The 21,196-nt window shown below is 43.3% G+C and overlaps 2 protein-coding genes across 3 annotated transcripts in view; one reads left to right on the top strand and one right to left on the bottom strand.

The window, feature by feature from the left end:
• Positions 1-405, bottom strand: part of WDR70 (WD repeat domain 70) — a 126,582-nt gene extending 126,177 nt beyond the window's left edge. The window contains exons 1-3 of the mRNA XM_066568864.1: positions 365-405; positions 212-274; positions 12-95 (exon numbers count right to left, since the gene is read on the bottom strand). Of these exons, the coding sequence (XP_066424961.1) occupies positions 12-95; positions 212-274; positions 365-386 (169 nt within the window). The 5' untranslated portion in view covers positions 387-405. The remainder of the gene's footprint in view (positions 1-11; positions 96-211; positions 275-364) is intronic.
• An 11,158-nt stretch (positions 406-11,563) lies between these two features.
• NUP155 (nucleoporin 155) overlaps positions 11,564-21,196 on the top strand; it is a 30,151-nt gene continuing 20,518 nt past the window's right edge. For both annotated transcript variants that reach the window (XM_066568871.1, XM_066568870.1), the window contains exons 1-12: positions 11,564-11,651; positions 12,639-12,776; positions 13,093-13,189; positions 14,204-14,274; positions 15,112-15,204; positions 15,981-16,147; positions 16,572-16,677; positions 18,638-18,711; positions 19,017-19,108; positions 19,236-19,333; positions 19,418-19,570; positions 19,856-19,956. In XM_066568871.1, the coding sequence (XP_066424968.1) occupies positions 12,659-12,776; positions 13,093-13,189; positions 14,204-14,274; positions 15,112-15,204; positions 15,981-16,147; positions 16,572-16,677; positions 18,638-18,711; positions 19,017-19,108; positions 19,236-19,333; positions 19,418-19,570; positions 19,856-19,956 (1,170 nt within the window). In that variant the 5' untranslated portion in view covers positions 11,564-11,651; positions 12,639-12,658. The remainder of the gene's footprint in view (positions 11,652-12,638; positions 12,777-13,092; positions 13,190-14,203; positions 14,275-15,111; positions 15,205-15,980; positions 16,148-16,571; positions 16,678-18,637; positions 18,712-19,016; positions 19,109-19,235; positions 19,334-19,417; positions 19,571-19,855; positions 19,957-21,196) is intronic.

Genomic DNA, 21,196 nt, shown 5'->3' with positions numbered 1-21,196 from the left:
GCACTTCTTACCCAGGACTTTCCTGCTCCTCTCCACTGCAGTTCTTCTCGTTTGCTCAAACATGGCTTCGAGGTCGAAAGTCCGAGCCTTCTTCCCTGGAAATGAAGCAAACAGAGACTGGAACAGAAGCCCAGCTGGGGCTGACAGGCCCCACGGCTTCTCCCCCGCTCGGCCAGCCAGCCCCGGCCACCCCGGCCGCATCGCCACGTACCGAAGCCGGAGAAGCCCATGGTGGACGCCAGCTCCGGGTCGGGTGTCCCCAGCATCTCTGCATCTGCAACGAGAGGGGAGAAGAAACCACGGGGGTGAGCGGGGTCCGCGGGTGAGCTGGGCCCGCCTCAGCCCCGGCGTCCCCGTCCCTCACCGCCCTCGGCCGCCGGCTCCATGCTACGCCTGCCCCGGATCCACAATAGCGCCGGCAGGAAGCGGCCGGGCGGGGACAGTCGAGCTTCCTTCCTACCGAAGGAGAGCGACAGCGCCCGGGAGTCGGAATTCGTGCTCCTCGCAGCGCTGCACAAAACGTTTCTGCGCGTGTTGTGCAGATGCTTCTTGAGCTCTGGTGCCCTGACAAATTATTCCCCGTGAAGCCCTTTCCAGGGACCGACCACCCTCTCAGAGGGTGAGACTTTTCCTGATGTCCAACCTGAATTTCCCTTGGCAGAGCTTCATTCTGTTGAAAATGGGACCAGACTCCCGGTACTAAAAGTGATTTCAGCATTTATTATAATAATAAGGCCTAAAGCAAGAGGGCCCGAGGGCCGAGCAGGGGCGGTCCCTTCGAGGATGCTGCAGCGCCGGCGCTGCGTCTTCTTGGGCAGCGATGTCCCCGATGTACCAGGTGGAGCGGCACAGCTTCCCTGGGTCAGATGCCCCTTTTTATCCTGGTTTTTGTTGTTGTGTTGTTGTTTGGTTGTTTGGTTTTTTGGGTTTTGTTTGTTTGTTTGTTTGTCCCTCTGGATTGGTTTCTGTTTGGATCCTTTCATTTGCATGAAGGTTTAAGGCGCTTGATTGGCTCATTACAGTTCTGTCCAGGCTGGCTCGTTTCGCTGCGGGGGGCAGGGGGGATGGTGGTGCACTTTACTTAGGTGTAATAGAGTACCTTGAGTACCGTACTCCTTATAACTACCCTTTAAACCCCTTTTACAATATAATAACCAAACTAGCAGTACATGCTTAACAATTACTAACTATTTTACAATAGCTTCTAACCTATTTTTAACTCAACTTCTACTTTCCTCAGTTTCTTGCACTGTTCAAGCATATTTCTGGCATTCTGATCACTCTCTTCTTTTATTAACATTACTTTTTTGCCATTTTTCCTGTCTATATTACCTTGTAGCACGATGCTGCTTTGGACAATGCTGGTTACTATCCAGACTAGACATGGAATTGCACATGGTAGTAATATTACACTTGCTAGTGCACACACACCACAAAAAAGGCCAATTTCTTCCACCATTTAGCGTTCCAGGCAAACAAGTTGTCCCACCAATTGGATTCTTCAAACAAGGGAGTCCATGTATTTTACAGTTCCATGAGAACGCTTGGGGGAGGTAGCCCTTTTTCCTTAGTTCTTCTTTGGTTGTTGTTACTGTTTCTATGTATTTTTGCACTGTTCCTGCCTCTAGATGTTCCCCAATACTGTATAGGGTAAGCAAGAAAGGCAGCCCAAACAACATTTCGTAAGGAGAGACCTCTAGATCTGTTCTGGGTCTCGTTCTCTAGTGGTAAACATTTGACCCAATTCCATTGGGTTTCTAAGACCAATTTTGTTAAGATATTCTCCAAGGTTTGATTCACCCTCTCAACTGTCCCAGAACTCTGAGGGTGCCAAGGGGTGTGTAACTCCCACTTTATTCCCAGGGCCCTGATGACCTGTTGCAGAACACTGGATGTAAAGTGGGGGCCACAATCTGAATCAATAATATTTACTAGCCCATATCTCAGAATAATTCTTTCCAAGAGAACTTTTTCACAGTTTGGGCTGTCTCCCTTCTCGTGGGGAATGCTTCAAACCAGTGTGTTTGATAGTAAACTACGACCAATAGGTATTTATATCCTTGAGCTGGAGTTAATTCAGTAAAATCAACCTGAATACTCTGGAAAGGTCTTATGGCTAATTTCCTCCCTCCCAGAGTGGCTTTTTGCAACACCTTTTTGTTGACTTTTGGCAAGTTAAACATTCTTCTGTGAGGGATCTGGCTATTTCATATTCCCATTCCCATGTAATATTTCAGGAAATGATCACATATTCCTTGTGTTCCCCAGTAAGTTATTTGGTGTATCTCTTCCTCACTTTTCCAGTTATTATTCAGTTGAATACTTGTTGTCCATCTGGGGTCCACCACTTTCCATCCTCTTTTTTTACCCCTCCCATTTTCTCTATTTCTTTTAGCTCCTTGTTATTGAAAATTGGTACCCCCTCTTTCTTTATTTTTCCCTGATCTTTTATTACCCTTAGGACTATGACTGGGTCCCCCATCCCTAAGGCTGCTTCTTTGGCTGGCAGGTCTGCTAATTTGTTTCCTTGGATTTCAGGGTATTCCCTTTTTGGTGGCCTTTAATATGGACTATGGTAATTTCTTTTGGTCCTCTGAGAGATTCAAGTACTTCCCTGATCAGACCTTCATGTGCCAGACTTTTCCCCTTTGAGTAAGGCATCTCCTCTCTTGCCAGATTTTTCCAAAGGTATGAGCTATCCCAAAGGCGTATTGAGAATCCCTGTAGATTGTCCCTATATTGTCTACTAATAAATCTAAACCTCTCTTTAGGGCATATATCTCATAACTTCATACAGACCAATTCGAGGGTAATTTTCCTTTTTCTTTGATTTCCCCTGCTTCAATAATGGCATATCCTGATGCCCTTTTTCCCACTACAATTTGAGAGGATCCATCTATATACAGGGCCCTTCCATATGGTAAGAGGTCTTCCTCTAGGTCTTCTCTTACTTTTGTTTCTATCTCAATTAGCTCTACAATTATGGTCTAAATTTCCCATTGGTTCCCTGGTTAAGAATTGAGTAGGATTTAAACATTTTGAGGTGACAATCTCTAAATTCTCAATATTCATTAGGGTTATTTCATACCTCAGGATTCAGCTGTCTGTTAGCCACTGAGGAGCTTTTCAGCTTAACACTATCCTCAAGTCGTGGGTGTGTGTACTTGAATCCTCCCATTGAATGTAAGCTTTAGAGTATCTTCTAATAAGGTAGCTGTGGCTGCCACAGCTTGAATACAGGCTGGCCACCCTCTTGCAACTGGATCCAATAATTTTGACAGATAAGCCACTGGCTTCCTGCTTCCCCCAATCTTGAGTTATTACTCTATATGCTATCCCTTCATTAACATTAACAAACAGATCAAATGGTTTTCTTAAATTAGGCAGACTCAAAACTGGGGCTTTTGTTAATTGAGCCTTTAAGTCTTGGAACCATTTGGTATCCTCCAGAGTCCAGGCTACAGGTTCTGTGCTTAATAATTTTTCATACAAAAAAATCTACAATTTGAATATACTGATCAATCCATAATTTACAATTTACAATACATTAGACCTAATAGCTTTCTTACATCTCTTTTAGTCTTCAGTGGTGGAATTGACAGGATCCCCACAACTCTTTCAGGACTGAGCTTTTTGTAACCTTTTCCAATTAGATGCCCTAGGTACTTTACCTCTTCTTCTTTAAATTGGAGTTTTTTCTTTGATACTTTTAATCCTTTTTCTCTCAGAAAATTTAGTAAACTTATACCAGCCTGTTGGACCTGTTCTTGATCTTTGCCTGATATTAGGAGGTCATCCACATATTGCAGAATTTGTATTTCTTCCCCGGGTACAAAGGACCTTAAAAGATCCTCTAAGGCTCGTCCAAATAGGTTAGGGGACTCTGTGAATTCCTGTGGAAGGTGGATCCACCTAAGTTGTTGTTTATGTTTGCACTCTGGATCTTCCCATTCAAAGGCAAACCAATTCCTGCTCCCCACCTCTAATGGACAGGCCCAGAAAGCATCCTTCAAATCTGTTACGGAGAACGATGCATGTTCCCGTGGAATTTGACTGAGAAGAGTACATTGATTTGATACTATTGGATATCTGGAAATAGTTTGTTAATTTCCCTCAAATCCTGCACCAATTGATAGGTTCCATCAGCTTTTTGACAGCTAGAATTTGTGTATTATGTGGTGACATGCATGGTTCTAGTGCGCCTTCTTCCACGAGCCCCTGTATCACAGGTGTTAGTCCTCTCTGGCCTTCAGGGGAGATGAGATATTGTTTTACCCGAACGGGGGAATTTCTGACTGCTTTTCTATCTTGGGGATATTTAGCAACCCTTGCCCTCCCCCTTCTGCCCAGGCTATTGGGTTAATTTCTCCCATATCCCATTCAGTTAATAACATTGTTTGGGGTACCACCCTCCCCTCCTTTGGCACTACTCCGATTCTCATATTTACTTGCAGGTCCTGCCCCAATAAGTTACAACCTAGTTTCAGGATATAAAGGAAGTCAGCGCTGCATTCCTTTGAATTACCTTTTATAATTATGCTTTCTGTAACCTGGGCTCTGAACAGTTCCCCTTTTGCTCCCTGCACTTGGCAGATCCTTGTGCTTAGCTGAGCCCCTCTAGGGAGCTTTGTCACACAGGATCAGTCAGCACCTGTGTCCACTAGAAACTCATATTCTTCACTCTGGGGGCCAATTTCTAAGTTTACCAGGGGCTCTATCTGGTGTCCGATCTCATCACCCAGAGTGTAGAGATCGGACACCCCTAATCATCATTCCCTCTCAGAATCTTCTCCAGGGTGTCCTGTTCTCTCTCAAATGCTTCATCCATTTGTAATTTTTTATAGGACCGCTTAATGTGCCCTTTTCCACTGCAGTAATAGCAATATACATCATCTAATGGTGGTCTTTTCCATTTACCCAGCTTCCCTCTATTTTCTACCCCCCCCTCCACCCCATTGGCTCCCCTCTTCCCATTTCTCCACTTTCTCTTGCTACCGCCACCATAATTTTTGCTTCGGTTCTGTTCTTCTCCTCATCTCTCCTTAAAGAAATTTTCAGAGCTTCCCTTAACAGATCATTATTTCCCCTTTCTTGCCAATTTTTCTAGTTTCCATCTAATGTCAGGCCAAGCTTTGGTAACAAACTGTACTTTAAGTAATACTTGGCCCTCTGGTCCATCAGGATCAATGTTGGAATGTAGCTGAAAATTTTGTTTTAATTGATTTAGCCATGCCCCTGGGGACTCATCCTTTTCTTGACTCCCATCAAATGCCAATTTGGTATTGCTGCTTTTGGGTACATATTCTTTTATGCCTCTTATAATTAGGGTCCTGTAGTCTTGCATGTTTCTCCGGCCCTCTTCCTGGTTAAGGGAAGAGAGGTCCTAATACAGGGAGTTTTTGCTCACCCAGGGGTCCAGTCCGATTCTCCTTCTCCCAGATCTTTATCCCTGCTGATCTTATGAGGCGTATCTCCTCTGGGGAGAAGAGGATGTTGATAATAGAATGCAGGTCCCCCCAGGTATATATATTGGGACCCAGGCACTGATCTGTTTGCTGTGCTGTGCCAGTTGGGTCTTCTATTAAACTATCTCTTTCTTAAATGTTCTTACTTCAGAAGCTGCCAGGGGTGCATTTACAAAACTATTCCTCCTAACCCCCCACCTAGTGGAACTTCCCTCAGGGGAAACAGCCTGTCAGGATTTACCTCTGGCCTTACACCACTTTTTGATCTGGTGTTACAGTAAGGGCCAGCATCTGGAGGGTCATTTCACTGACTCACTAATTCTTTGTTATCATTGTGGGAGGGATCAGTTGTTAGGTTGGAGGATATATCCAAAGGTTTTTTTCTCAGGGAAAGGTGTTTTATTCTGACTTACAGGTTGAGCAAGCTGCAGGTTAGTGGGGGTAGGAGGCGACGGGGAAAAAGCATCAAGGGGTGGATGTATACAAGGGAGTGGGGTGGTTGGATGGGGTAAAAATGACATAGAGATTCCATGACGAGATAAAGGAGAGGCAGGGATCATTGGAGGGGATAAAGATAGGTTTTGAAAAGCCGGAGGCTGGTGTTAAGTGTGTGTGTGGGGGGGGGGGGGGGGGGTGGCTTGATAGTTTGGAGGAAGAGTTGGTGCGGAAGGGCCTTGAATCTGGACGCCTCTGTTGTCATCAGTTCACCTGTGAGGCTGTCTGCGTGTCACTCAAACCTTCCCCGCAGCGCCCCACACGCACAGGATGCTGAAGCTGATTTGCATGTGAGTTTCTCTCTTTCACCACGGCTCCCCACCCTCCCGGGGAACAATGGCTACTTTGCAGGTCACTAATACCTTTTTCCACAGCCCCCACCCGCCCGGCGAACAGTGCCTTGTCAGGCTTTAACAGGGCCTGCCCGGGTGCCGGAACAAGGAGAGCCGGGGGGCGCCTCACTCCGTCTTCCCTCTTTTTCTTCCCTCCGTTCCCAGATGATCTCCTGGCGGAGAGCCAGAATCTTGGTGTAGGAGTTCCTCATTCACTTCGGGGCTCTGAGCCGCTTGAGCTGCTGGTCGCGTCTCAAACACGCTCATACACACACACACACACACACACACACACACACACACACTCGCCCCCCGTTCCCTCGGGCTCTCCCCCGGCCGTGCATGGGTGATACGTACCCGCTCCGCTGTGCCTCACATGTGCCTCAGGCCTTTTTCCCCGGATACCGACTGCCGTGGAGGACATGCGGCAGTCCCGTCCTTCGGCTGGGCGAGGTCGTAGCAAGCGGGGCGAGGGCCGAGCAGGAGCGTTTCCGTCGAGGATGCTGCAGCGCCGGCGCTGCGTCTTCTTGGGCAGCGATGTCCCCGATGTACCAGGTGGAGCGGCACAGCTTCCCGGGGTCGGATGCCCCTTTTTATCCTGTGTTTTTTTGTCCCTCTGGATTGGTTTCTGTTTGGATCCTTCCATTTGCATGAAGGTTTAATTGGCCCGTTACAGTTCTGTCCAGGCTGGCTCGTTTCGCTGGGGGCGGGGCGGGGGGGTGGTGGGGGTGGTGGTACACTTTACTAAGGTGTAATAGGGAACGTTGAGTACCGTATTCCTTATAACTACCCTTTAAACCCCTTTTACAATATAATAACCAAACTAACAGTACATGCTTAACAATTATCAACTATTTTACAACAGTTTCTAACCTATTTTTAACAATTCCATCTCTTTCTGTCGTGCCGCTGGTCACCAGGGGGAGGGCAGCATGTCCCCGACCACTGCTCCCCATGAGGAAGGTGTCCACAGCCTGAGGCTCCCCCTGCACCTTCCCCAAACTCAACAAGCCAAGTGACCTCAGCATCTTAAATCTCGGCCTCAATACTCTTCATCATCTTGGCCCCCGTACTCCTGACACACTCTAACAGTGTGATGTCCTTAAATTGAGGTGCCCAAAACTGCACATAGGACTCAATATGTGGTGTGCAACCCCACAGCACAGTGAAGAATGGGAAAGTAACCTCCTGGACTGGCCAGTGGTGCTGTGCATGATGCACTTCATGACATAGTTGGCCCTTTTGGCTGTCACTTGTGGCACACTCTTGACTCATATTCGACTTGACATCAACCCAAAAACTCAAATTGCTTTTAATGGAGATGGAAGCCAGCCTCTCATCCCCCAATTTCCCTGTGCAGCCACAATTTCCCTTTCCCGTGTGGAGAATCTGGCACTTGTTAGATTTTAGATGATTGGTGATTGATCAGGTCTCTGTCCAAATCTCTGTTAGGCTCCTCTACCATCAAGGGAGTCAGCAGCTCCTTCCGGTTTAGTATAATCAGACTTAATTCCTGCAACCAGATCATTTTATAAGAACATTAAAAAGCACTGTCACTAAAATTGAGCGCTGCTAGTGACTAGGCACTAGCTTCTTAATCTCGAGAAGATAGAGAATTTCCTCATTTGCCATTATGCTGGTTTCAGCTGGGGTACAGTTAATCTTCACAGTGGGTAGTACAAGGCTATGTTTTGGATTTGTGCTGAACACTGTGATGATAATATAGAGATATTTCTGTTGTTGCTGGGCAGTGCTTGTACAGAGCCAAGGCCTTTTCTGCTTCTCAAACTGCCACACTGGAAGGGAAATTGAGGGTGCATAGGAGGTTGGGAAGAGACACAGCCAGGATAGGTGACTCAAACTGGCCAAACAGATATTCCAGACCATGTGACATCATGCTCAGTATAAATTGAGGGGAAGAAGGGGCGAACATTTGGAGTGATGGTGTTTGTCTTCCCAAGTAACCATTATGCATTATGGATCCTGCTCTGCCAGAGATCACCGACCACCTCTCTGCCCATGGGAAGTGGTGACTTAATTCCGTGCTTTGCTTTGTTTTTGTGTGTAGCTTTTGCTTTTCCTATTATACTCTCTTTACCTCTACCCACAAGTTTTCCAGCTTTTACGCTTCCAATTCTCGCCCTGATCCTGGGAGTGGGGTAGTAAATAAGCAGCTGCTTGGGGCTTGGTTGTTGGCTGGGGGTTAAACCTCAACAGTGATGTAAACCCTGTAGGGTTTGAGGTTTAACTTTATAATCTTAATTTGGAAAGCTGAGGTTGAGGGTGGATTTCCTTTCTTGTGCCATGTGCCTCTGCCATAAGTGAAGCTTTCCAGAATGGATGCTGGACCATTTGAGGAGCAGAGAGTCAGTGCAGTCTAGGCAGCAAACATCACACAAACAAAACCCCTCTGGAAACCCAATTTTCTCCCAGTCCAAAAATATCCTGTGACATTTTGCAAATGCCAATGCTGTTCAGAGCAGACACATCCCTTAACAAAACCTCAGCCTTGTTAAATTAAAAAACTGATACAGTCACATTGATGTGTCACCCCAGATTCTGGAAAAACAGCAGCTACATGAGGCCAGTGCCATGCAAAGGCTGTTTACTCTGCTTTTACACCTCAGCTCTGGAAAGAGGCACTGTGCATGCCTTGGGAGTCCCCATGTTGTCCTGAACATGGGCTTGTTACCCAGTATGCAGTTTGCACACTGAAGTGAGGCATTTCTATTCCTGTATTTCTTTATTCTTGCTTGTGCAGAGTAGGGACGTGAGCGTTAACTCACAAAAGGCTGGCCACCTGATAATCAGAGCTTCACACTATTTATACATTTTAACAAACAAAGGTATCAACACTGATCAGTTACAAATTACATAAATTTATTGACTACTATTCAAACCGCTATTTGCTGGTTGTATATCTCATTTCTCCTCGTTATTAGTGCAGGTGCTGTTCTTCTAGTTGAGTCTGGCATCTCTTTTGAGTAGGTGGCTAATGGGACATGATCACTAGCTCCTGGAATCACCTTTCCTCCAGTTACTGCTCAGTCTTGCTGACTTCAGTTCTGGTGGTTTTTGTTCAGCCCATTCACCTTGGGATTGTCTTCTCTTTTCCTCAAAACAAAAGATTAGCCAAATGTACAATGTTCACAATGCAACTGCACAATCATTACTGTCCAGCCACTTAGATGATCAACCAAAAAAAAAAAAAAATTGCAAAGTTTGACTGAAGCCTGTATTCAGATCTTGAGAGGCTCCAGTCTGGAGGAGCCTGATGTAAGCGTGGTTTTGGCTTGTATCAATGCACACAAAATCACAAAATCACAGGATTGTTAGGGCTGGGAGGGACCTCTTGAGGTCTTCTAGTCCAAGCCCTTTGCCAAGGCAGGGTCACCTGAAGCAGGCTACATGGGAACATATTCAGATAGGGTTTGAATGTCTCCAGACAGGGAGACTCCACAACCTCCCTGGCATTCTGTTCTCATGCTCTGCCACCCTCAATGCAAAGAAGTTCATTCTCATGTTGAGCTAGAATTTCTTGTGTTTTAGTTTATGGCACCTCATCCTATCACTGGGCATCACTGAAAATAATCTGGCACTGTCCTCTTGGCACTTGCTTTTGAGTTATTTATATACATGAATAAAATCCCCTCTCAGTCTGCTCCAGACTGAGACAGGCCCCATTCTCACAGGCTTTCCTTGTAAAAGAGATGTTCCAGATCCCTAATATTATAATACTATCATTATTTTATTCTATTATTTATTCATTCACATTAGTAATATAAATTCTAATAAATAATATAAACATTTTTATTTATAAATAATATAGAAATTATAAATTTTTAGAAATAAAATATTTTATTGATAAAATATTTATTTATAAGATTCATAAATAATAAATATTATATTCTATTAGTATATATAATTGTTAACATATATCTTACATATCTAAATTATATACATGATTTTTAAAAATTTTCTTGTGTGAGAATAATTAATATAATAGTAATAGTATACTACTACTACTGCTATTATTGTCTGCTGAACCTTCTTCAGGAGCTGCTCATCTCTCTTGGATTTTCTTTCCAAATCTGCATGTCTATATCAATCTGAGCTATACTGCCATTTCACACTACCCCATCAGGCTGGCAGCAAATAACCACTGAATTATTTATATTGGAAAAGATCTCTTGAGACCGACAGGTCCAACCTCTGATTGATCCAGCATATATGTGATATATGTGTGATTCTCGACCCTGTCTTTGATGGGCTGTCACAGGGGCCCAACCAGAGCTCTTGTGCCTGCAGAGCAGGCAGGGAGCTGCCCAGGGCCACCTTAAGGGACAGGAGCTGCCTCCCACTGCTCTTCTTGGGGCCACCCTGTACCTTTGAGGAGCTGCAGAGCAGACTACACCTCAAGTGGCCCTGAGGAGGCCGGTGATGCACACAGCCCCAGCCAGCCTGTTCGAGCATATCACAGCTGTGATGGGTCAGGTTGGAGAGACCACTGTGGGTCATCTGGTCCGGCCTCCCTGCTTAAGCAGGGCCATCCCAGAGCACATGGCACAGGATAGTGTCCAAACAAATGGGGTATCGCCAGTGAGGGAGATGCCACAGCCTCCCTGGGCAATCTGTTCCAGTGCTTGGGCACTGCACAATAAAGAAGTTCTTCCTCATGTTCAGGTGGAACTTCCTGTTCATCAGTTTCTGACCATAGTTTCTTCCCCTCTTGCTCAACACCACCGAGCCGAGCCTGGCACCCCTTCCCCCTCTTTAGATATTTAAGCACATTGATGAGGTCTCCTCTTGGTCGCCTCTTCCGCTGATCCTCTCTGGCAGCGACCACCTCCCCTCCTCGAGGCGCTGCCCGCCGCCTGTCCCTTTCCTTCCCTTCCCTTCCCTTCCCTTCCCTTCCCTTCCCTTCCCTTCCCTTCCCTTCCCTTCCCTTCCCTTCCCTTCCCTTCCCTTCCCTTCCCTTCCCTTCCCTTCCCTTCCCTTCCCTTCCCTTCCCTTCCCTTCCCTTCCCTTCCCTTCCCTTCCCTTCCCTTCCCTTCCCTTCCCTTCCCTTCCGCTCCCGCTCCCGCTCCCCGTTTCCCGCCGCCGGAAGCGGCCTGGCGCGCGGGGCCTGCCGGGATTGGGCGAGCGGTGGAGCGGCGCGAGAGCGCGGCCCCGCCATCGCCGTGTCGCCGCCGTTCGTGTGTCGCCGCTGTCGCCTCCTTTGCGATGCCAGCCGCCACGAGCCCGGCCGCGCCTGCTGCGCAGGAGGCGCTGGAGATCGCCGGCCGCATCATCGATCGGCAGATCCAGGACGACCGCTGCTACCCGGACTTGTCGGAGCTGCTGGCGGTGCCGGCGCCAGGTGAGTGGGGAGCGCCCGCCCAGGGTCTCTGTGGCCCCGGGCCCCGCCGCGGGGTGGCCTCGGCCGGCATGGCACGGCTGGACACGCTCGGGGACTGGGGCCGGGTGTGAGGAGGCGTCTCGGTCGGGGGGTGGGGTGGGGCCGTGCGGTGTCCGCTTCAGTGCGCGGGGGAGAGTTGTGGATGTGAGGAGGCCAGGACGGCTGGGCTTCAGGTGCCTTCTGTCCCTCTAAAAGGTCACGGAAACGGCTCTAATTTTCCATTCTTCCTGTTGGAAAGTCCCGTGCAGAATGCTCCTACGATAGCCATGTGCCCACCACCATGCCTAAGTTGCACGCAGCCTGGAAAGCTCTCTTAAGCTTGACTTTCTTTTTTGTCTGCAGCTTTGTGTCACGCTTGCAGTATAAGATGTACTTCCTCCCACCAAAAATTCGTTTTGTTCACCTTAACACGTGGAGGCAGCATTTCCTTCTTCATAGTGCTGACTGGCTGGCAGAGTGGGCTCCGAAGAGGCATTCTAGTCGTATATATGCAGAGGTGGCTGGATTTAAACAAAGAGCATCTGCGTTCTGCTGTGCAGTGATGGCATGGCCACAGTGTAGCTGCTCTGGCAGCGTCGTGGATACACAGCACATAAAACAGTGAACGTATGTAGGTGTTTTAAGTCGGTCCTGCGAGTACAGGCAGGTGAAGGAATATGCTTCTGGCTTGTTCATGTGAATGTCTGGCCATACAATGAATAAAGCACTGCAGGGTATCACAGAAAAAAGGGGGTAAAGAGTAGGCTGGAGTCCAGGTGAGTTATTATAAGAGTTTGCAAATCTGTTTGCTCTTATCTCATTTGAGACTTAGATTTATTGTTTGTGATTTTGCTCATACAAAAACCTCTGTCCATGTGTATCTTGTAAGTAGTGATACTTACATGTTTAAAGTCTCTGCAGCATCAAGGCATTTTATTTTGGGTTTTTTTGTTTTGTTCTTTCTTGTAGGTAGCCCTACTGTATCTGGCATGTCAGATATGGATTATCCCTTACAAGGACCAGGTTTGCTGTCAATACCCAATCTTCCAGAAATCAGCTCAGTCCGCCGAGTCCCACTTCCACCAGAGCTCGTGGAGCAGTTTGGACGTATCCTTATGTAATCAAATGTCCTATGTTGTGTAAGAAGTAATATTAGAAACAGCTTTCCTCCATATTTTTCATCCCCAATCTTTTTGTCAGACTCCCAGCAAAAACTTCAATGCTGTTTGGGTTCTCTTAATAGCACTTTAAATGGTAACAAGGTGCATTTGTGTAGAGTTGTTGGTGGAATTGGTTTCTAAATGAAGAATAGAAGTATACAGTTTGTGCAATACTATATTTTAATTTTTTTTTAAATGCTTTGAAGAGGATTTTGCCGTTGCTACCCCAAATGCATTTAATCCTTACATCAGCAGTGCTTCAGATATGCAGTGCAATTGTATGATGGGAGTATTTCCAGAGATAAGCAGAGCTTGGCTGACCATTGACAGTGACATCTTTATGTGGAACTATGAGGATGGGTATGTAGAGAATGCATTCTGATGTTGTTCTGTTGGTATTATACCAGAAGTAAGCAACTGGAGCAATGGGAGATTGTTTACTGGAAGCATGGAGGTTTGCTGTTCAGTTTAACTGATCTTAATTCCTTTTAGGCATTACTGAAACTTTTGAATAGTAAGCGTATAATGATCTGTAAGAGTTAGTAATATTGCTGCCAAATCATCCACAGGTGAGAGAAAGGAAAATGTATTTGCTTTGGGTCAGATATCTCTAATATCCTAAAGTTACTGCTCTTCTTATGCAAGGGCTTTGCTTGTGCTGAAAAAGTAGATAAAAATCCCTCTAATTGCCTAACTTTTATAGGTAGATTTAGTAAGTACTGAGATGCATGTGCAGTGACAAGTCATTGCTACAATGGTAAGTAATAGGGCATCCTTGCTTATTTTATGGATGCATAAAAGTGAAAATAAGTTCAGTACATTTTGAAATGGCATTGATCAGTTTATAGTTTGCATGTTTGCGTCTTTATTTGCCCACATAATAGGCATTTGCGTAGTAAGAATTGCTTTGTACATATTGTTGCATTTCCTAAGAAAAAAACCAAAGTTCTTTGTGTCAGAGTGTATGAAATACATTCCTCAAAGAAAACAGCACTGCATGGTGTTAGTGGTAGATAGTGGGGAAGAAGCTGGGAATTTTTGCATCAGATAATTTTCATGGGGAAAAAAATCTCATGAGATTTCCTTCTCTTGATGTTAATCAGTATTGCAAATGCTTCATTGTGTAATTCAGAGTAGACTGTATGAATTAACTAAATCCAAAACCACAAAATGCTGCAGTTGGATTTGCTTTGAAAATCAACTGTAGGAGCTTCAAGGATCTCAAATGACCTGCTTTCACTGGAAGTGAAAGATGGCTTCAGAGTGTTGCAAAGGCATTAATAATTTTTAAATATACATTGGGTTTTTTTTACTTTGTTATTATGTGATGTTAAATGACAAAATTCATGCAGTTTTTTGTGTATTTATTGACAGAGGAGATCTGGCTTATTTTGATGGCCTCAGTGAAACTATTCTTGCAGTGGGCCTTGTAAAGCCAAAGGCAGGTAAGGAATATTATGAAGAGATTAGAATTGGACAATACTGAACCTGCTGTGTATTTTTTCAGTCTTTATGTATATATGCATTTGTATTTTATACAAATAATGCAGTGTAGGGTAATATAAAAGCCAGAATATGGTTTTTTTTTATAGTTAATATCTATGAATAGATATTAACATGCATATGTATTTAATGCATGGATGTGGCACTTGGTGCTTATGGTTTAGTTGACATGGTGTAGTATACAGTCTCAAGGTTGGATTCAGTGGTCCTGGAGGTCTTTCCCAGCCTTAATGATTCTATGTTATGTGTAAATCTGTGGTTTGTATGTATATATATATGTACACACAGACTATATGGGTTTGTTTTGATTTTAGAAACATTAAAAATGAATTATGAGCCAAAATAATGTATAGTTTAACAATTATTTTCACTGATAAGCTTGCATTTTTTTTGCCACATCATGTTTTAACGTTTGTACTGTTTGTAAATTTACATATTCAAGTGATAATTTCCATGAGATTCTGGTTTCTAGCCCTCCCAGTTGTTTCAGTATCTACTACTAAGAAAACATTAAGGTCAAAGTTGAATTGGCAAATGAGTTGAGTTTAAAAGAAGCATGTTTGTAAGAGAAATGTTGTTGTAAAGGTCCTGTATTTCATGAAGTGGAAGTTGAGCTGCTGGCTAATACTCCTTTCTAATTCTAGAATTCCACAAATCATTAGGCTTAACATGTGACTGTTCAGTCTTATCAGTTGATGTGGCTTTCCAATGGATTTATTTGCTTACATCATTGTGATCAGAGAAGCAGGTGGAAACTAAAACTTTCTTTTTTTATTTAGGTATCTTCCAGCCTCATGTACGACACTTACTTGTTCTGGCTACTCCTGTGGATATTGTGATTTTAGGGCTTCATTGCTCTAATATACAATCAGGTAATACTCTCTTCTTCCCTGTTCCCAGTGTGTTAATTCCCATGTGTATTTACACATGGCAGTTTCATTAGTAATCATTCAAAAAAATTAAAAAACCCCATGTGCCAAGTGCCTTGCTCATTTTTAAACGTTTAAATCATGTTACAAGCTGGGAAGATAATTTTTATGGTGTGTGCACTTGGTGGATCATGGACTCCATGAGAAGCATTGAGTTTCGTTACTCACCTATTTAATGTAAAAAAAGCTTTTCAAACGGGTGCTCCTGTTAAATAAACAGCATGTTGGAGCAGGAGAGAAGATAGGTACATGAATCTTGAAACTGTGAATAGAGTTTGTTAACTTTGTTGGCATTTGTATTCCAACCACAAAAATTGAGAACCTGATAGCATGTTTTTGTAATATATATACTGAGAGAAAAAATTGTTTGGCGAAAGTGAGAGAAGTGAGAGAACCATACTACTTTTTTTTTTTTTAATAATGTGTCAATATGAAAGAGAAAACAAGTAGAAACCTGTGTTTTGGACTTGGTGTGATTTAGAGGAGAGAACAGTCTATAGAAATGAAAAACATTGTGTTTCCTTCCTTGAAATCTGCATAGAATGGATTTATTACTCTGCAGTTCACATTGGACAAAAGCTGTTAGAGAATATTTTCATAACTATGAAATTTTCGGTAATTTTTTCTGGTTTCTGCAATATTTCTTATCATAGACCTGTAGTATTTATTAAAACAGCTTAAAAACCAAAGAGGATTTATGTTCTTTTTGTTTACTGAAGGTGCTGGATCACTCAATGACAGCATGTCTGGAGGAACGCAGCTGCTACCAGATCCTCTGTATTCGCTCCCTACTGACAACACCTACATCCTGGCAATCACATCCACTGATAACGGCAGGATCTTCCTGGCAGGAAAAGATGGCTGCTTATATGAAGTAGCATACCAGGTGACTGTTGTTTTTACACACAGGCTTTTTTCATTGTTTCGCCATTGTGGGATCTCAGCAATAATAGTTGTAAAACATGTCAAGTTTGCGGTCTCTTTTCTTCTGTAATTGTGTTGCATGTCTTGGTTGCACAGCAGCTTAGGGTAGATGCATTTTCTTTGAAGAAGAAGTGTTTATGAGGGGAATAGCAGTGCAGTTTTGGTCAACTTTAAAAATTCAAATTGCATTATCTGCACACGTTTTTTAATGCAAAATTTTCGTTTTAATGATCTCTGTTTTCTTTCCATTGAATAACACATACTTGTTCAATTAAATTAAAGTTTGCAGTTAGATCTTTACTTTACTTTGAATGACTTTTAATATTGCTCCTAGTTCGGTTTTGTTTTGCTTTTTCTTTCAATGCTGTATTTGTTTTAAATTGTAGGCTGAAGCAGGCTGGTTTAGCCAGCGCTGTAGAAAAATTAATCATTCAAAGAGTGCGCTGTCTTTTCTTATTCCTTCGTTGCTACAGTTCACATTCTCAGAGGATGGTAAGTACTGATATCAAAGTTGTTTTTAGCCGATAATTTAATGTAACCTTTTAAATAATGCTACCAAGAAGTCAGTCTGAATATTTTGCTTACTCAGAGTACTTGGTTATTGACAATAATACTTGTAGTGGTTCATTATTATAGAAGAATTCCACAAAGGTTCTAGATGACTGGAAGCTGGCCAATGTGATGCCTATTCATAAAAAGGGCGGGAAGGAGGATCCTGGTAATTATAGATCAGTTGGCCTGACCTCAGTAGCTGGTAAGGTGATGGAGCAGTTTATATTGAGTGTGATCATGCAGCTCTTATAGGATGGCCAGGGTATCAGACCCAGCCAGCCTGGGTTGAAGGGTAGGTTGTATTTGACCAACCTGGTCTCCTTTTATGGCCAGGTGACTGCCTGGTGGATGCAGGAAGGGCTGTGGATGTTGTGTACCTGGACTTCAGCAAGGCCTTTGACACTGTCTCCCACTCCTGGAAAAGCTGGCAGCCCACAGCTTGGGTAGGAGCACTCTGTGCTGAGTTCAGACTGCCTGGATGGCCGGGCCCAGAGAGTTGTGGTGAATGGTGCTGCATCCAGCTGGTGGCCAGACACCAGTGGTGTCCCTCAGGGGTCTGTGCCAGTCCTGTTCAATATTTTTATTGATGACATAGATGAGAGTATTGAGCCTTTCATCACTAAATTTGCAGATGACTCTAAGCTGGGAGTGTGTGTTGATCTTTGAAAGGTATAGGACTCTGTAGAGAGACCTGGAACGGTTGGATGGATGGGCAGAGTCCAATAATATGAAGTTTAATAAGTCCAAATGCTGAGTCCTGCTTTGTGGCCACAGTAACCCCCTGCAATGGTATAGGCTGGGGATGGTGTGGCTGGACAGTGCCCAGGGGAAAGGGACCTGGGGGTACTGGTTAACAACCACCTGGACATGAGTCAGCAATGTGCCCCGGTGGCCAAGAAGGCCAAGGACATCCTGGCCTGCGTCAGGAACAGTGTGGCCAGCAGCACCAGGGAGGTCATTCTCCCCCTGTACTTGGCACGGGTGAGGCTGCACCTTGAGTTCTGTGTCCAGGTCTGGGCCCTCAGTTTGGGAAGGACATTGAGACTCTTGAGCGTGTCCAGAGGAGGCAGTAAGGCTGGTGAGGGGCTTGGAACACAAACCCTGTGAGGAACCACTGAGGGAGCTGGAGGTGTTCAGCCAGGAGAAAAAGAGACTCAGGGGTGACCTTATCACCATCTACAACTCCCTGAAAGGTGGCTGTGGTCAGGTGGGGTTGGTCTCTTTCTCCAGGCAGCACTGACAGAACCAAAGAACACAGTCTTAAGCTGCACCAAAGGTTGGATATTAGGAAAAAGTTTTTTATGGAAAGAGTGATAAAGTACTGGAATGGTCTGCCCAGGGAGGTGGTGGAGTCACTGCCCCTAGATGTGTCTAAAAAAAGAGAGTGGATGTAGCACTCAGTGCCATGGTTTAGTTGAGGTGTTAGGGCATGGGTTGGACTCTGTGATCTTGAAGTCTCTTCCAACCTAGTGATTCTGTAAAATCAAGATAGAGTGTGTGTTTACTTCAGGATGTACATAGCAAAGCCTGAAAAAATTGACATTTCTTTGACATTTCTAACTAAAGTGAGTGATATGTAGCACAAAATTAATAGGTGCTTAGTGGTACTACCATGAATATGGAAAATGTATAAGTGACTAATCTTACCTTCTTTCACTGTTTAGTGCAAAATGATTTTGAAATTACAGTTTTTTTCTCTGGGATTTTTTTTTTGGTTGTTGGTTTACTAGCAGTTGTGTTAGTTGATTGCTGTTTTAAATCACTTAGAGCAGCAGTCCTGTATGAAAGTGCAGTTTTTGTGAACATACAATTCATTATTTTATAGACATTCTGTCCTAAACTTGCTTTCCCAAGTCCAGTGTTGATTTGCTGGTTCTCCCTTTTTTTCCTCTTCCTCCAGATCCTGTAGTTCAAATTGCCATTGACAACTCTCGAAATATCTTGTACACCCGCTCAGAAAAAGGAGTCCTGCAAGTATGTGACTTCTTATGACTCTTTGGTCTGTTATTAATGTGTGTAATAATGTACAGGTACCTCTGTAAGTTTACTTCAATGCCTGAGAATTCTCTGTAGCTAGGTCAGACCCTTACACGTTTTTATCTTTTTGTAGCAATGTGCATGCTGAAGATTTGAAAAACTTCTTTTCTAAGGAAAGAGTAGCCTCAATTATATATAAGCATAAGTACAAAATAAAAATACAGCTTGAGTTACTTCTTGTTTAGTGAGGCTGAATTTATTAATTCATTCATAAATCACTAAGCCGTGTTATTGAATTGCAGGTTTATGATTTGGGGCAAGATGGTCAAGGAATGACCAGAGTTACTTCTCTTTCACAAAATGCTATTGTTTCTGCTGCAGGGAGCATAGCCAGGTATGTTCATGACAGTTAAAATGTATGAGGCTTCTTTTAAAAACCATAGTTTCACAATACAATTTAGAAAAATCTGCATGTTTCTTTGGATTGAAAGTGTATTGGGTTTTTTTGTTTTATTTTTCAGAACAATTGATCGTTCTGTATTTAAGCCTATTATTCAAATAGCAGTGATTGAAAATTCTGAATCCATAGACTGTCAACTACTAGCAATCACACATGCAGGTAAAAAAGCAATGCTAATTCCACTCTACTTAAACTGATAAACGGTATCTGCACAGTTTGTGACCTTTCTTATCTTTTGTTCAGGTGTCCGACTATATTTTAGTACATCACAATTTAAGCATCCAACAGCTCGTCCATCCATGTTAACCTTGGTCCACGTCCGTTTGCCACCTGGATTTTCAGCTTCTTCGAATGTAGAGAAGCCTGCAAAGGTTCACAGAGCTCTTTATAGCAAAGGTAGGCAGTGGCACATGGCTCAAATGAGATTATTTTTTGTGTGAGACAGTCACTATTACTTTGATCCCTATAAACATCTATTTTACCTTTTAGATGGCAAATGGTGTTAAAAGTGACCTTTTGAAGTACCATATGACATACAAATCCAGGAGATATTAGTTGCTGTTCAGATTGTATGATAATGACTTAAAGATTGAGTTTTGCTATCTTAGGAATGACCTAATGGGCTTGCATTTAATGCATGATGACTTTCTAATATGGACTTACTATTGCTGTTCTTGCTAGGGGTCCTGCTGATGGCAGCTTCAGAAAATGAAGATAATGACATCCTGTGGTGTGTCAATCATGATTCTTTCCCTTTTCAAAAGCCAATGATGGAAACCCAGGTATAAAGCAGACTTCTTTATGATTTTGATGAGATATAGGTATTATGTTTTCTTTCCTAATAACAGATGCCTGAATCATACTGTCTGCAAGAAATAAGTAGGTGACAGAAAATTTCATGAGAAGTTTGGAAACTCTACAAAGCTGAATGAGCCTCTTTTAGTAGGGATTCCTACTTCAAGCGTAGTTTTCTAGCTTGATGCAACCTTTATGTCAAAAGCAATTGTCTTAACTTCTAAGACTTGATTTCTAATTAATATATTTGAGAATACTTTTAGTAATGCTGCATATTGTGCACAAGCACAGAAAAACGTGGCTCTTAGTCCATAATGGTGTTGATCAGTATAAAATTTGATAAAGATTTGAAATGTAGATGCTAGAAACTTTGTGATTCCTTATTTAAACATACATGCCATATCTTTAAAATCCACACACGATTAATGTCTTCATTATTCCATGGTGGGATGGTTTCTGACTTTAATTTTCCTGATTGTTATGTAAGTGTGTTTGTATGAGAAGTTTGGAGGGGGTTAGTTGCCTTATGTGTCAGTTCAGGGAAAACATATATTTCATCTCTGAAAGACATTTCACGTCTTCTGCTGAGGTAGAGGAGTGACATGTAACAAAAATAGTGTTACTGAAGAAATATCAGAGTTGGAGTGAATGAAGGGACTATGTAAGTTGAAAGCTTCAAAGTCAGGTATTGATTTATCTGCTGTTAAATAACTTACAAAGGAATTTTATAGTTGTTTTATATCCCTTCCCGCAAAAATTTAGACATGAATATCCCAAGAGCCAACCTCTTTTTTCCCAAGGCATCTGACAGCAACAGCTAGGTTTCCCAAACAAAACTGCAGCCTGTTCTTGAGCAGCAATTCTTTCTGGTTAGCATACATCATTTTCTGGAATGTCTTCACTAGTATATGTCTCTTCCTAAGTTATATTTGAAGTATTGCTGCCAGCTGCAAAGGTCTTGCAAACCTTTTTAATTCAGTTGCAGCTTTTTTTTATTTTTTAAATAAATATTTTAAATTCATGATGCCTACGGTGCTTAGTTCTGTTGTGGTTAGTAGATGGTTGCTGTTTATATTGTAGCAGCCTCATTTTGCAAGTTGTTTTACGTTTAAATGTGAAACAATATCCCGGTCCCCCAAAAGAAGCAATATATCATTCCCTTTCTCCTAAAAGCAGCAGTGTATATATAGCTGTAAATTTGGTGGTTACTTTGTTAGACAGTACAAG

Source organism: Molothrus aeneus, chromosome Z (genome assembly GCF_037042795.1).
Source record: "Molothrus aeneus isolate 106 chromosome Z, BPBGC_Maene_1.0, whole genome shotgun sequence".
Taxonomy (NCBI): Eukaryota; Metazoa; Chordata; class Aves; order Passeriformes; family Icteridae; genus Molothrus; species Molothrus aeneus.
The sequence above is the reverse complement of the archived record's forward strand: the minus strand, read 5'-3'. Positions and strand labels throughout refer to the sequence as shown.